At 40.3% G+C, this 12,537-nt stretch overlaps 1 protein-coding gene across 5 annotated transcripts in view; it reads left to right on the top strand.

Annotated features, from left to right (window-relative positions):
- Positions 1-12,537, top strand: part of LOC106178173 (receptor-transporting protein 4-like) — a 48,343-nt gene that overhangs the window by 28,049 nt on the left and 7,757 nt on the right. For all 5 annotated transcript variants that reach the window (XM_013561272.2, XM_013561264.2, XM_013561256.2 and 2 more), the window contains one exon: positions 9,663-9,807. In XM_013561272.2, the coding sequence (XP_013416726.1) occupies positions 9,663-9,807 (145 nt within the window). The remainder of the gene's footprint in view (positions 1-9,662; positions 9,808-12,537) is intronic.

Below are 12,537 nucleotides of genomic sequence, written 5' to 3'. Positions count from 1 at the left end.
ACAAGCGATATCGAGACCAAACAGGTGTTAACATAGTCAACGGAAATACAAACACAGTTAGTAATCTTTTGACAAAGGTCGATGACCAATACATGATTCACCTAAGCGACGCAGTATCTACAGTAGATTAGAAGGACAATTCAGTATTTTGTTATCTGGGTTTCAGAAGGGTGTGGGGTAGAGAAATTAAGTTTACAAACGTCTTGCGCGTAAAGATGCACTGATGGAAACTCAAAAAGATAAGTAAATAGTGAAATGATTTGATAAATAGTTCAATAAACGCATGGAAATTTGACAAATATGATAGCAACATATATGAATAAATATATAAATGGATATTTTTTAATGTAAAAAAAAATAATTTGGATATTCAAGAAACAACTTCAGGTTTTATTCGGATTCAACTACCCTAGGTTCTAGATTTCAGTTTTGATTCGGATTCAACTACCCTAGGTTCCAGATTTCAGTTTTGATTCGGATTCAACTACCCTAGGTTCTAGATTTCAGTTTTGATTCGGATTCAACTACCCTAGGTTCTAGATTTCAGTCTTGCTCGATCTTGATTTCAATAAACCCCATATCAGCAAAACTGTGAAGCTATCCCGTGAAAAGGTATGAAGAGTTAGCAAGCTAACTTTACAGTGCCCTGACACTCAGGGAAGATTCAGCATAAGGTTATGTTGAATCTTAGGTTAGGAGGTCCAGTTTTGTCCGGTTGGTAAAAATAAAACAAACTATCTATCAAGACCATTGTGTGAGAAGGAACCCAGCCCCCTTGCCCCCATATAGAGATAGTGACGGTCACTCTGGTCAAGCAATGGACGGGACTGGGCACCAGGTTGAGGAGACGTGTGGTCTTACACCGAAGTCTATTCACCCTGTAGTATTAATTTGTTATTGGGAGAATTCGAAACCGAAAAATCAACAGGGACCCAAAGTTCATCACCTCCGGTGACTTCTGTGTATTTACGCTTCGTATTGATAAAATAGAGACGTTGCATGACATATGTATATGAACGTCACGACTTGTGCCTCCTGAAGACTCACTTTTCGTGTTCAGTGACATATTTCCTCTCACTGTCACTTATTAGACAGAATGGCATTTTAAAGTAGTCTTGAACAGCCTTCTACTCTTTCATGTTTATCAGTTTCGTATTCGATGCTTTTGCTAATCATATTCGACTTATTTGAGCATCTTTTCACTTCTGTTTCAAATGCCTTTCTTTGTGATTAGTCAATGCGATATTTGGAAGATTCAAAGTTGAAGCCTAACTTAGGCCTACTTTAGAAAGGAGTTTGTTGGAACTCCTTGATTTTAATTCTACTTTTTGACGTTTTTTTTTCGTCTTCTGCTGAAATACTTTTTGGCGAACATTGGTATTGAGATTTTCATTATCGGGTTGTGGACATCTGTGAAAGAATGACATTGGTATCGGGCAGGCAACTGGTGTGCTTATTTATTCTTCCTTTTTTTCTATGATATTCGTTCCCAGATTTAAAAAAATATTTTATTACTCATCCTTTGTGAGTGTGTTATTTTATTTCACACAGGACCAATAGGCAGATGTAAAATACCCGACAGCGTCTTTGGTTGTGGTAGGTTCCTTAAAAAATCATTATGACACTGTGTAAAATTGTGGTTGGGTTGCAGTAATTCTTGGAAACAGCTCATGTTTTACACCAGCTTTGCCAGAGATTGTAACCAGTGCTTTTCCCGCCTTTTGTGTGAACTTCTTTTGGTGGTGGGGTGGTGGTTTTCTATTTTTATCGCTGCCGTTGTGTGAATAAAAAAAGTGTAGGAGGCCGCGTTGAATACATATTCACTGAATTGTAAAATGTTCGACAATAATCACCTATGCAACATTTGACCTTCCTAAAGCTCTTACTGCCGCATGCACTGAACGATACAATTCAGTTTTTCTTTCCTATTTCATGAATGATAATACTATAAAGCTGCCAATGGCGACTTCAAGTAGCGCTATCGACCAAATGAAAAGCAGGAATTGAAAGGATAGGGAACCTGTGACTTACATAATAAAGAGAATTAGCGTACCTAGCTAGAATTAGTATTGATTACGTTTTGTGTGCATTTCCTAGACAATTATTTGTTAACTACATTATTTATCTCGTAAATATATTTTTTGTACTTGTCTCTGTCTTTGTTTCTCGAAATACCGAAAAAAGACACAACTAAGAATAACGGGCATTCGCTTTACACCCCCCACCCACCCCACCCCAACCCCGCCAATTTTCACACAAACTTTTCTAATTTTTAAAATACTTTGTGCGGTTAAAATGTATAACAATGTGTAGCAAAATCGTACGCTTTATTAAAACTAATATACACATTTTACACATGTACACATATACACATTTTACAAAACTGACGATCCACTTAGGTGGGAATGTGTGTCATATTCCCTTGTACAACAAACAACGCATCATCAGTGTCCCGAATCAAGATGTGTCCAGGGTTCTGACGCACTGTGTAACCCTGGCCAAGTGTGATCGTTAGGTCAGCGTCTATTTATACCCTTTAAGCCGCCTTAAGGTACCTACCGAATCAATGGCAAGACAAGTGCAGTAGTTCTAAAGATTGCGCCATACGCTGTTTTTGTTCGATCTATGATTATTGTTAGTGCACGTGTACCTGTTATTGATTTTTGCATAACGTGCTGCATGATGAACTCGATCGGGTTCATACTGTTTCAGTTTTATCCTGTACGTTAATTGGAACTGTAGTTCGTGTTCAAGTTTTCTGTTAGGTTGTCCATGGTTTCAAGTTCTTGTATAAACGTTTTAGTGATGGCTATCTCTTATTTTGGAACATTTTAAAGAAACGGCTACGCTACGTTTCGCTTTTGTTTCAAAAGCATTTTCAGGCTTTTGTTATTTCACCTCTTGAACTAGATGAGATAACAGAATATGATGATGATATAAAAAAAAAACATTATTAGATATCAGTAGTAGGTACAGTGTATTTCGGATAATGTGTATTCTGAATAATGAAATAGCACACGCCAGTATTGTCAAGTTTCTCTTAGTTTGATCATCTTTCCGTTGACTTCTGATGTCCAGGGTCCCAACCCATGCATATTGCATGCGGACAGAACTCCTTTCGGACTGACACTGATAAATAAATTACTTTGCGAGTCCGATGAACCTGAACAAGTTCTAGTATGTGACCATTTAAAAAACACGACTGAAAACACAGTGACCCCGGTTACTTAATACGGTGATATTATAACATCATTAATAGGGGAAACCCCGTTCCGTTTCTTGACGTCGCCGAGTAGTTGTCGCGGCATTGCGATAGTTGCGTCATGCTCAATGTGATACGCTAAGCGCGGGCTCTTAGCTTCAGTCTCAGGCAACGGATGTACTGCAGCCAAGGTCAGCAGACAGCTTCTGGGAAAAAAGTAAAAACTGCAACTAATGAAAAATCAGTTTATTAGCATTTGCATATGTGTAGCCAATGAAGGGTCAAGAACTGAGCCCATTTGCCCATCGCTGCTGGAAAATATTTTTTGAAATTCACATGTATATTGGAAAGTAAGTGCATTTTCCTCTGTTTTCAGTCCCCTTTTATCCAGAAAGGAAGTGGATATAGTCATGGTAGATGTATGTTTTTGAAAAGAACATCAAAGCGAATATACCCACATATGCGTTTGATCAACTCTATTTGTAAAAAAAATGCCTGAGCCCCCATATAGCATTCATGATTTCATTCAGTGTTTGTTAACGCTTAAAGCTAGCGCCTGGTGGGTCGGTTGAAATACATTGTAATACAATGAAATAGTAATTTTCAGTGGCTGTTGTTTGTTAACAAACACATAAATCAATTCACGTGGATTTCATGTTTCAACGACATGTATATATTCTTTTTGTATTTTACTTGGTGGATGTCTTGCTTTTCTTTGAGGGAGAGAGAGAGAGAGGGAGAGAGAGAGAGAGGAGGAAGGGAGGAAGAGAGAGAAAGAGAGACTTTTGGGAACGGCGAGGGTAAACAGTAGGCCCTACCATACACGAGCGGGCATCTGTTTGTTGGTAATATTATTGGAGACTATCTTTTCCAACCGTGTATATTGTGTTCATGTATGTGAACTTGCATGCGTGTTAGTGCGAGTGTGCCAATCAACTTACAGGTCGCAAGAGCACGAAACACGGAGTAAATGAAATTGATTGTGCTCTGAAAATATGTGTTCTCTGAAAACACCTAGTTGCTTTATCACATTCATGAAATTTTCATAGACATGTCACCAGACGCGGTGCCACGTTATATATCAACAAGTTGTCAAACCGCTGTTTTGGTTGTTGTCTAGAAATTGCTATGGAAACCGGTGCCAGGGAGTTGTTAAAGACAACTTGTCAACCCAGAAGTACCTTGCCAGCCAATATGAAACATATATCAAATGTATGCCTTGACTGAAAATGTAAAAGCCACAGGGACATAGATGGCAAACCATTCACATACCGGTGAAGGTATTAACGACTATTTTGTCATGTTAAACTCGTTGGAATTTAAGGTATAATGCATGCTTTTAGACATGTCAAATAGCCACATTTTCTATGCATACATATGCCGTAATTCTACTTATAATTTCCGATCCCGAACTTATAATTAAAAAAACCATAAATCCCCTCAAATAAATTTACTTGATGTCGAGATTTCTTCTAAGATGCAAAGGAAGCCATGGTGGCCATTTAGATCTAAATAATTGAATTACTATTGATATTAAATATGGAAACTACGTGCAGGTACGGATAGAGCAATGGCGTGTGAGTAGGAAAAATGCCTTTTTTCCTCCGAGAAAAATAGGATACTTTTCATCTTTGAATACAGTGTCCATATTGCATGCTAAGCTATTGAAAAAATCGAGCTGCTGCTAACAAGATGCCAAATGATGTTATAAAAAAGGGGTAATAATTTTGCATACGCAGTCTCCAGTCAGAGAAAAGGAGCAATTATCACGCATATTTATGATATATTTGTGACAAAGAACAATTGTGTGACTAGAAGAATGTGATTTGATGTTTATGCACAGAAAATTATCGTAGTGACCCGCACTACATATCAAACACTCCGTGCCCCTTGGCGGCCACTATTGGCGGCAGTCTCTACCCTTAAAAATTGGGGATCACGCAGGATAGTAAAACCTGCAAAAGATCGGTAAAAAATATGTATGATGGTTGCCTGCAATATGCCCGTTGATATGAAAAACTGCATGAAATAATGGAAAATTAGAGGAAAACAAATATGATATAGTGCCATACATGTCTCTGTTCACTTCCAGTCACTCTTGCTAATTTACGGTAATTACATGTCCTTACTAAATTCAAACAATTTTCATGGCGATAAAAACGTAAATTGTTTCAAATCATAAATGTTGACAAATTAATATATTTGGATTACGTTAGAGACTCGGCGTGTGGAGATATTGTTTGACAAGGTACAGGATATGTGTTGACAATATTTTATGGCAGCAGTACTAATACATTTTTATATGCGGTTCTTTTGGCAGCTGAACTATTTCGCACTGTATTATTAGTTATTCCCGACACAGTTAATTAATCTTACACTGTGTGAGTAGAAGAGATAATGAGCTAATTCCGTCCTGAACGACTTCTAAAAAAAATAATTAAATAATAATAATAATAATTATAATAATAATAATAATAATAATAACTTTATTGAGCTTATAGCGTCTAATGTTTACACTGTTGGTTGTCTGTGATACTTCTTATACTACTGTTTGTTTACATAGTATAAGAAAGGAAAAAGTAATATATAAATAATTTAATATAGTAGATACTTGTCTTTCAGTATAAACAGATTAAGAAGTGTAATGGGCGCTTTTTGTTTCTGTTGGTGATTGTATATATATATATCGAAATGCTGCTGTACTGGGTTTATTTATTTATTCTGTAGGTTTAGTAGAATATATAGCTTCTGGTCACTGCTTGTAATTATGAGGAAAATACTTAGGTGGTATCAGTACGCACAAACACTAATTGAATTGAAAATTGCGTTTCTTGTTCCGCGTGAAAAAAAGCTATGGATATTAACACCTGAACTATACTTAGCGTGATAAATATGTCTCTTCGGCCGTAAATAACACAGAAAGAGATTTGTAATGATGGTGTTGTTACGGCCACTCCACAGAGCTGGTGGACCTTAACTACTGACATACAAAAAGAAGCCCCATGCCTTTGTTGAAATTTCTATTACCCCAAGGCTAGTATTTTTCTTCTTTTCAGTTATTTTTTCATTTGTTCGTTTTTAAGTTCCTGGTGAATTTATTGTTAGGCAGCGCAAGGTGGCATTGATATTTTGTAAACACATTATGAAAATTGGATGGGAAAATATACTTCTAATTTTCTAGTCCTCCTCACAATAGACATAAAAATTACCTTTGGTGTTTTTATGTCGAAAGCGTGATAGTACTACCCTGAGTGTCCATTATAAGAGACCATTCCCAGAGACTATCGTACTAACTTTGGATCGAACTATCTCCGAGGGGATTCTCGCTTAATTGCAATTAACTTGGGCGGGTCAGATGTCTGTCACGTCTGCTGAGGCTGATAGGGGTAACTAACTATCGTTTAGCAGCTTTAGTGGGCGTCCCAGACGTCTAAGCCGCTTGGGCTGAGAGCAATAAAGCGAGGGACCCCTTGGAGATGGACCGATCCTGTTAGATCGATCTAGGGATGGGAACCCAGTCTGAAGCTAGCCTGCTCACTATACCGTTTCGTGTGTTCGCTTTACAGTATTGCTGATGTGGGTTATATATGAAATCAAGATCGAGCTGGCAATATAGAAATCTAGAACCAAGGGTAGATAATACGTGTAGCATATGCTTTGTGTGCGTGCCTGTTCATTGTGCTGGGCGACTAATAATATCAATAAGTATTAAACTGCGTTGTTCAGGTATGAGTCTTCCAAGTTTTGTTTTTTTCGACAGAGAGATTATTATAGGATTTTAAAAGCCTTTCCCAAAGAGAGAGAGAGAGAGAGAGAGAGAGAAAGGAGAGAGTGAGAGAGAGAGAATGATATTTATAGTCTTTTATTAACCCTACATGACATTTGAAATGATCTTTAGGGAGGGGTGGGGTCGAAAGAACACCCCTCTTGACCGGAAAAGGTCCTCTTTGCATTAAAAAATATATCTAGGTTCTATTTCTCAGGTTAGGTCAACTAAGGGAGTAAAAAGGTCACTTTTGCCCCTTATCTCGCCCTTTATCTATCTGTTCAGCCAGAAATGAAATTATTTAGTGGGAATCTATGTACAATCAGCCTCTCTCTCTAACGACATGGAAACACGTTTCCACGTGATAGGATCCGGGTAAAGCGACGTGACTGTCGATGAAATGAACCACACACTCTGACACAATTTTCGTAGCAAAGTAAACATAATTTAGGCAACGTGTTAACTGATCTAAAAGTGATGAATAGATAAAGCCCCGCCAACGCAGAAGGATGGCCTAGGTCCTTTTTAGATTCTTATTGACTTGCTTGGGTCTTTGGAAAGCACATTTATTTCAGAATTTTGGAATTTTCATAATTTCTATAATGTCTGCGAACAGGGATGTAATCATTCGGAAAATATAATAGTACAAATGTGGCAGACCGGTAAATCGTAACTAAAAAAGGAAACATTTGACGCGCGTGCGCGCGTGTGTGTGTGTGAACGTAGCGGCCCTTTTGCCCCAGCACTGTCTTGCTCTGACAAATATGAGCCGGATGCTAGTGAATCATGACACAATTGCAATAATTTCTAGTTGTGCTGAAAAGGACGCGCACTGTGCCTGTATACTATGGATCGTGCTCCTCGCCCCAACACGAAATTGCCACTTTCAGTTGTGAATAAAAAGAAGTGTCCCCGTCAGCGTGGGAGTTACGTAGAAATACATACTTTGGGACACGACAATAGAAAATGTATCATAGCAGCTCCGGTGCTACCGTACCCTGGCTGTACTTGCTTCTCACAACAGTTGAGGACCGGTTTTATCAAAAATAGCCATGTCCATGTTAAAATAAAAGAAAAAAGGCTGTCAGTGAAAATGCCCATGACAAAATCAACTTTTTAGAGTGAGGCGTGTTTTCAACCATCGCGTAATCTCCTATCTTGTTGGTTCGGAGCCCTTGAAAAAAGTGGACTTCTTCTACCTACTCAGACTCTCTTTGAGTGGTAATATATAGGGGTTATAAAACACTCTAAACAATCAAAGATACTGGTTGTGGTTGGCGCATCAACGTTCAGTTCACATTAAGAAAGACATACGTTTACATAAAAGACGGGAACACACTGTGCGGCCCTTGCGACACTGACACTGAGCGAACTTTTGACCATTCCAGCGCCTCGGTCGCACACAGCGAAGCATTAGTTGTTACTTAACTGCTGTATGTAGTTATATATCTCGTGTGGCGAAACCGCCATCAACATTCATTAATAGGAGAGGACCTCTTTTTTGTTTTGTTGTGAACATCACTGTTATGAAATCGTGACGCGGATGTTGCGCAGATTGACACCCGGCGGTAGTGGCGCTGCGTTCAGTCTGTTTACAGAATATAGATGTGGGCCTGTAATAACACGTGGATTTGTCGTGTCACTAGCGTTTAACTTCGGAACCTGAGCGCACGGTTTTGGTTTGTGTGAGGAGGCGGCGCAGACGACAGCCAAAGCACGGCAGTTCTTGTGGTAAATTCAGACGACAGTTTCATTCGAGCCGAGCAGACGGCAGGCCTTGTGAGACAGGCATTGGTTCTTCGTGAAGCAACAGACGACAGCTTCTGTGAAGCAAACGGCAGCATTTGTGAAGCAGACGACAGATTCCGCGAACAAAACCACAGGGAAAAGGACGGCGTCCGGGATCACCTCAAGTTGCACTACGTCCTCTTTTTAATTTTTTCATTCACGACATCAAGTCAAATCGGGTCTGAGTCGAACATTTTTCTTTTTATTTGACCAACGTGCACTAACAAACTACCAAGAAAAAAGACATGACAGAACATTTCATCGTGTTTGAGATAAAATCGACTCCGCAATTTGAAACGAGTTAAACGAGTCGGGAGATTGACAGTAATAACTTTACTCCGAAGATAAAATTGAGCCCACAGATAACGGTGGATGACTGCTGGTGAAACACGGATATTTGCCATTTCCACGTGTTATCGACAAAACAGAAATAACAAATAATTTGACTATATTTCAAGTGAAAGACAGGCGCAATACGGAACGGAGAGTATCATTCCATTTTATGCACAACATAGGCCTAATCCGACTTTATTCTTAAACATACGGCAGCACTCTGTAGATTCACCGCCTCGGTAGAGAACCGCGTCAAAATCCCTGTTAAAAACAAACCAACGCGACGACGCTCCATTACAATATGGTCGGCAAAGCCTGCGTGGAACCCGTGCCGACCATGGTGCTGCAAATCATACCGTACGATCCGGCGTCCTCGCAGGGTTGTCCCGCGAGCGTGTCCTCCCTTGGCACGCCGGGTTCAGGTTCGGGGGGTACTCCCACCCCCCCGGGCCTCATCACGTTCCCGAGCCCTGCCCACACCACCCTTGACACCGTGTCCCAAATGTTCACCTTCGATCCCCAGACTTCCACCCTGTACACGCCTGATGGCAACGCCTTTAATCCTTTTTGCAGCATGGAGATCGTCTGGCACGGGGAGTTCGACCGGTTGTTCGCCCAGTACTTCCCTCACCAGTGGTTCCTCATGCCGACGTTCAGCCCCCCTAGTGAACGCTGGAGGGTGTTTAAGGACAGCGCCAAAGTCAGGTTCCAATGTCAGGTGAGTTGAACGCATCGCTTACCTATTTTTTTTTTACTTTTCAGGGTTGATTGTTTAAGTGGAATGTAGTTTTTCTCTATTTTTGCGTGGGATGTCAGTCTGTTGTATGGTCTACTGCTTGTGACCTAGCTCTCTTATTTTTCCCTCTCTCCATCATCCCCCACCATCCTCTCTCTCTCTCTTTCAACATTGTATTCGGTGTGAATTATTTTATTGCTTTATGAGGGTTTACAGCATGTATTCTGATAACCCGACTCTAGCTAGCACCCTGAGCTTCATGAACAGTCAGACCATACGTTTTGTACAGCAATGTTCACATTCTAGATATTAGTGGATGTCCAAATCTAGGATCTGAAACTCGGGGTTGCCAAATACACCGTAAGCTAGTCGGTGGGGAAGGGGCGTCTCTTTTTCTTTAAAGAAAGAATCTCTGAGCCCCCCAACCCCCCCCTCCCCCGTCTCCGACACACACACACACACACACACACACACACACACGTAATTCGTCCCAGAGTTCTTAAATCGCACCGCTCTTTCGAAAGATGTCTTGGGGAAGCAGAAGAGGAGGAAATGGGGGAGGGGGGGCGAAGACAAAAAGTGCCCTCTCCCCTGCTAGATTCCCTGGAGCCGAGATTACGACAAATCAGTTCTTGGCCGATCAGAGAGTATCACCGAAAAGTAGTTCACTGGGTACACCATGGTATGCTCTGCTAAGTCCGGATTGTTGAACGGCGAAGACCCGCATTATGAATTATCATTCAGGTCAATTACTTCACTTTTGTTCGCCATGCTGTAATATATTGAATTTACCAGGATTGAAAATAGGTTCAGAGAGAGAGAGAGAGAGAGAGAGAGAGAGAGAGAGAGAGAGAGAGATGGGGGGGGAGGGGGGGCTTGCCCAAGTTTTATGTCTGCTTACCAACGCAGGGGCGGATCCAGAGCTATTTACTGACAGTCTTCCAAATTATCTTTGTTGATTCATCCTCCAATTTTGACCGTCTTCCAACAGAAAAAATTAGATACCCGTCAATGTAAACTTGAAAATCTGACCGTCTTCCGGAAGACCCAGAAGACGGCCTAAATCCGCCCCTGCAACGTTTCAAGTTGATTTTTATTCTATTGTGAGACAACGATTTACGTTCTATCCTCCGTCACGATCTCATTTGTTAAGCTGCAGTGTTGCATTTCACTGCAGATGCTCCTTGCATCTGTTCACTATTAGTGGACCTATCATCCATCTGAAATTGGGTTTTCTCTTAATTGAAATAGCAAATAAGCATGAAATATATATCGATTAACAGTGGTTCATAGGTGTATATGGATTAAAATTCATAGATGAACAACAATTCACGTATTCTTATGCAGTTTTATGGATACATAAATACATATGATTAGCAATTGTCACAGGTTGCAGGTTCCTCACTCTTGGTTACGTTATAATAGGTAATATTATTAGGCATCTGCAGCAGCGGATCATGAACCCTCTACCGGAGCCGCAAAATAGTTATGTGCACTTTTCTTCAACGCAGTGAAGAAAAGTGTCATGAATTGACTAGAGGCATAAGTGTAAATATCTTGTGAAAAATCAGTTTGGGAGAAGGTAGGGTGGGAGTGAGGGGGGGGAGGGGGCCCAACGGCACGTGTACTTACCCCAGGTGCTAATCTACTGGGTCAGAATTTGCTACATTTAGGTAACCCTTTCACAGTCCACTGGCTTGTATGTCTGACAAGCATGATATCTTTGGTGTAGAATTCTTATCCTCCGATTACCCAGTGACACGAGTCATTTGTTAAACAGCAAATGTAAATGTATTAAACGCACTATCGGGAAACCTTACTCTATTTAAGCAGTATAGCATTTTTTAATGAACTGTTTTTTATTGCTATAGAAAGTAACGCCTTTTTTCTTTAGAAATGTGTAAGCAGTTTGCTATGATCAAATACTTTGACTGTCTGAGTGCCAGAGAATGATCTGTCAGCTTAATTCTTATAAGCGACCTGAATTAAGTAGTAAGACTCCGGACTTTCAGGAACTACAACGTCTAGTAAATTATGTCTTCCATTTGCTAATACTTCTCCTGAATTTCCTTCTGTGCTGTGAGATGTAAATGGATGGGGTTATTTTTAACGTCAAGGATAGGGGAATTAATAGAGGAAGTATAGGGGCAAATACCAACGTGTCCTTGTCACCAGTGTTTGGAAGATCACCAATATGGATTGCTTTTTAATTTAATTTTGTTTATTTTATTTATTTATTTATTTATTCGTGTACACTTGTCGTTTCTTTTTGTTTGCGTGCGCGCGAGTATGCGCGTGCACATTTGTGCCTGTGTGTGTGTGGGGGGGGGGCGGGAATTGCTGCCTGTTAGAAAGAAGTTGATAGATCAAGTGCGAACAACAACAACAGCAACAAAAAAGACAAACTTGGATTCATGTGATTTGATTTGGACAAGAAAATCTCCGATAGCAAGCCAGAGCTCGTGACTCTGAGGCACACGTATTAGACAGGGGCTAGTGGAAAGTCACGCCGACGTTAGGGATGTATTTAGTATATAATAACAAACCCAGACTCCCTAGTTCTCCACAACCCCCAGTCGTGACTGCAAGGTTAGTGGAAAGTCACATTCATGAGATGGATATTATAAACTGATGCCAACAAAACCAGAAATTAATTCTATGCACTTTGGCACTCCATCTATCAACTTCCGTCTGAACTCCTCCGCTTTTTAT

The sequence above is a fragment of the Lingula anatina genome, chromosome 9 (assembly GCF_051362555.1).
Source record: "Lingula anatina isolate TDL-2025a chromosome 9, LinAna3.0, whole genome shotgun sequence".
Lineage (NCBI taxonomy): Eukaryota > Metazoa > Brachiopoda > Lingulata > Lingulida > Lingulidae > Lingula > Lingula anatina.
This window is presented reverse-complemented; position numbering and strand designations above follow the sequence as displayed.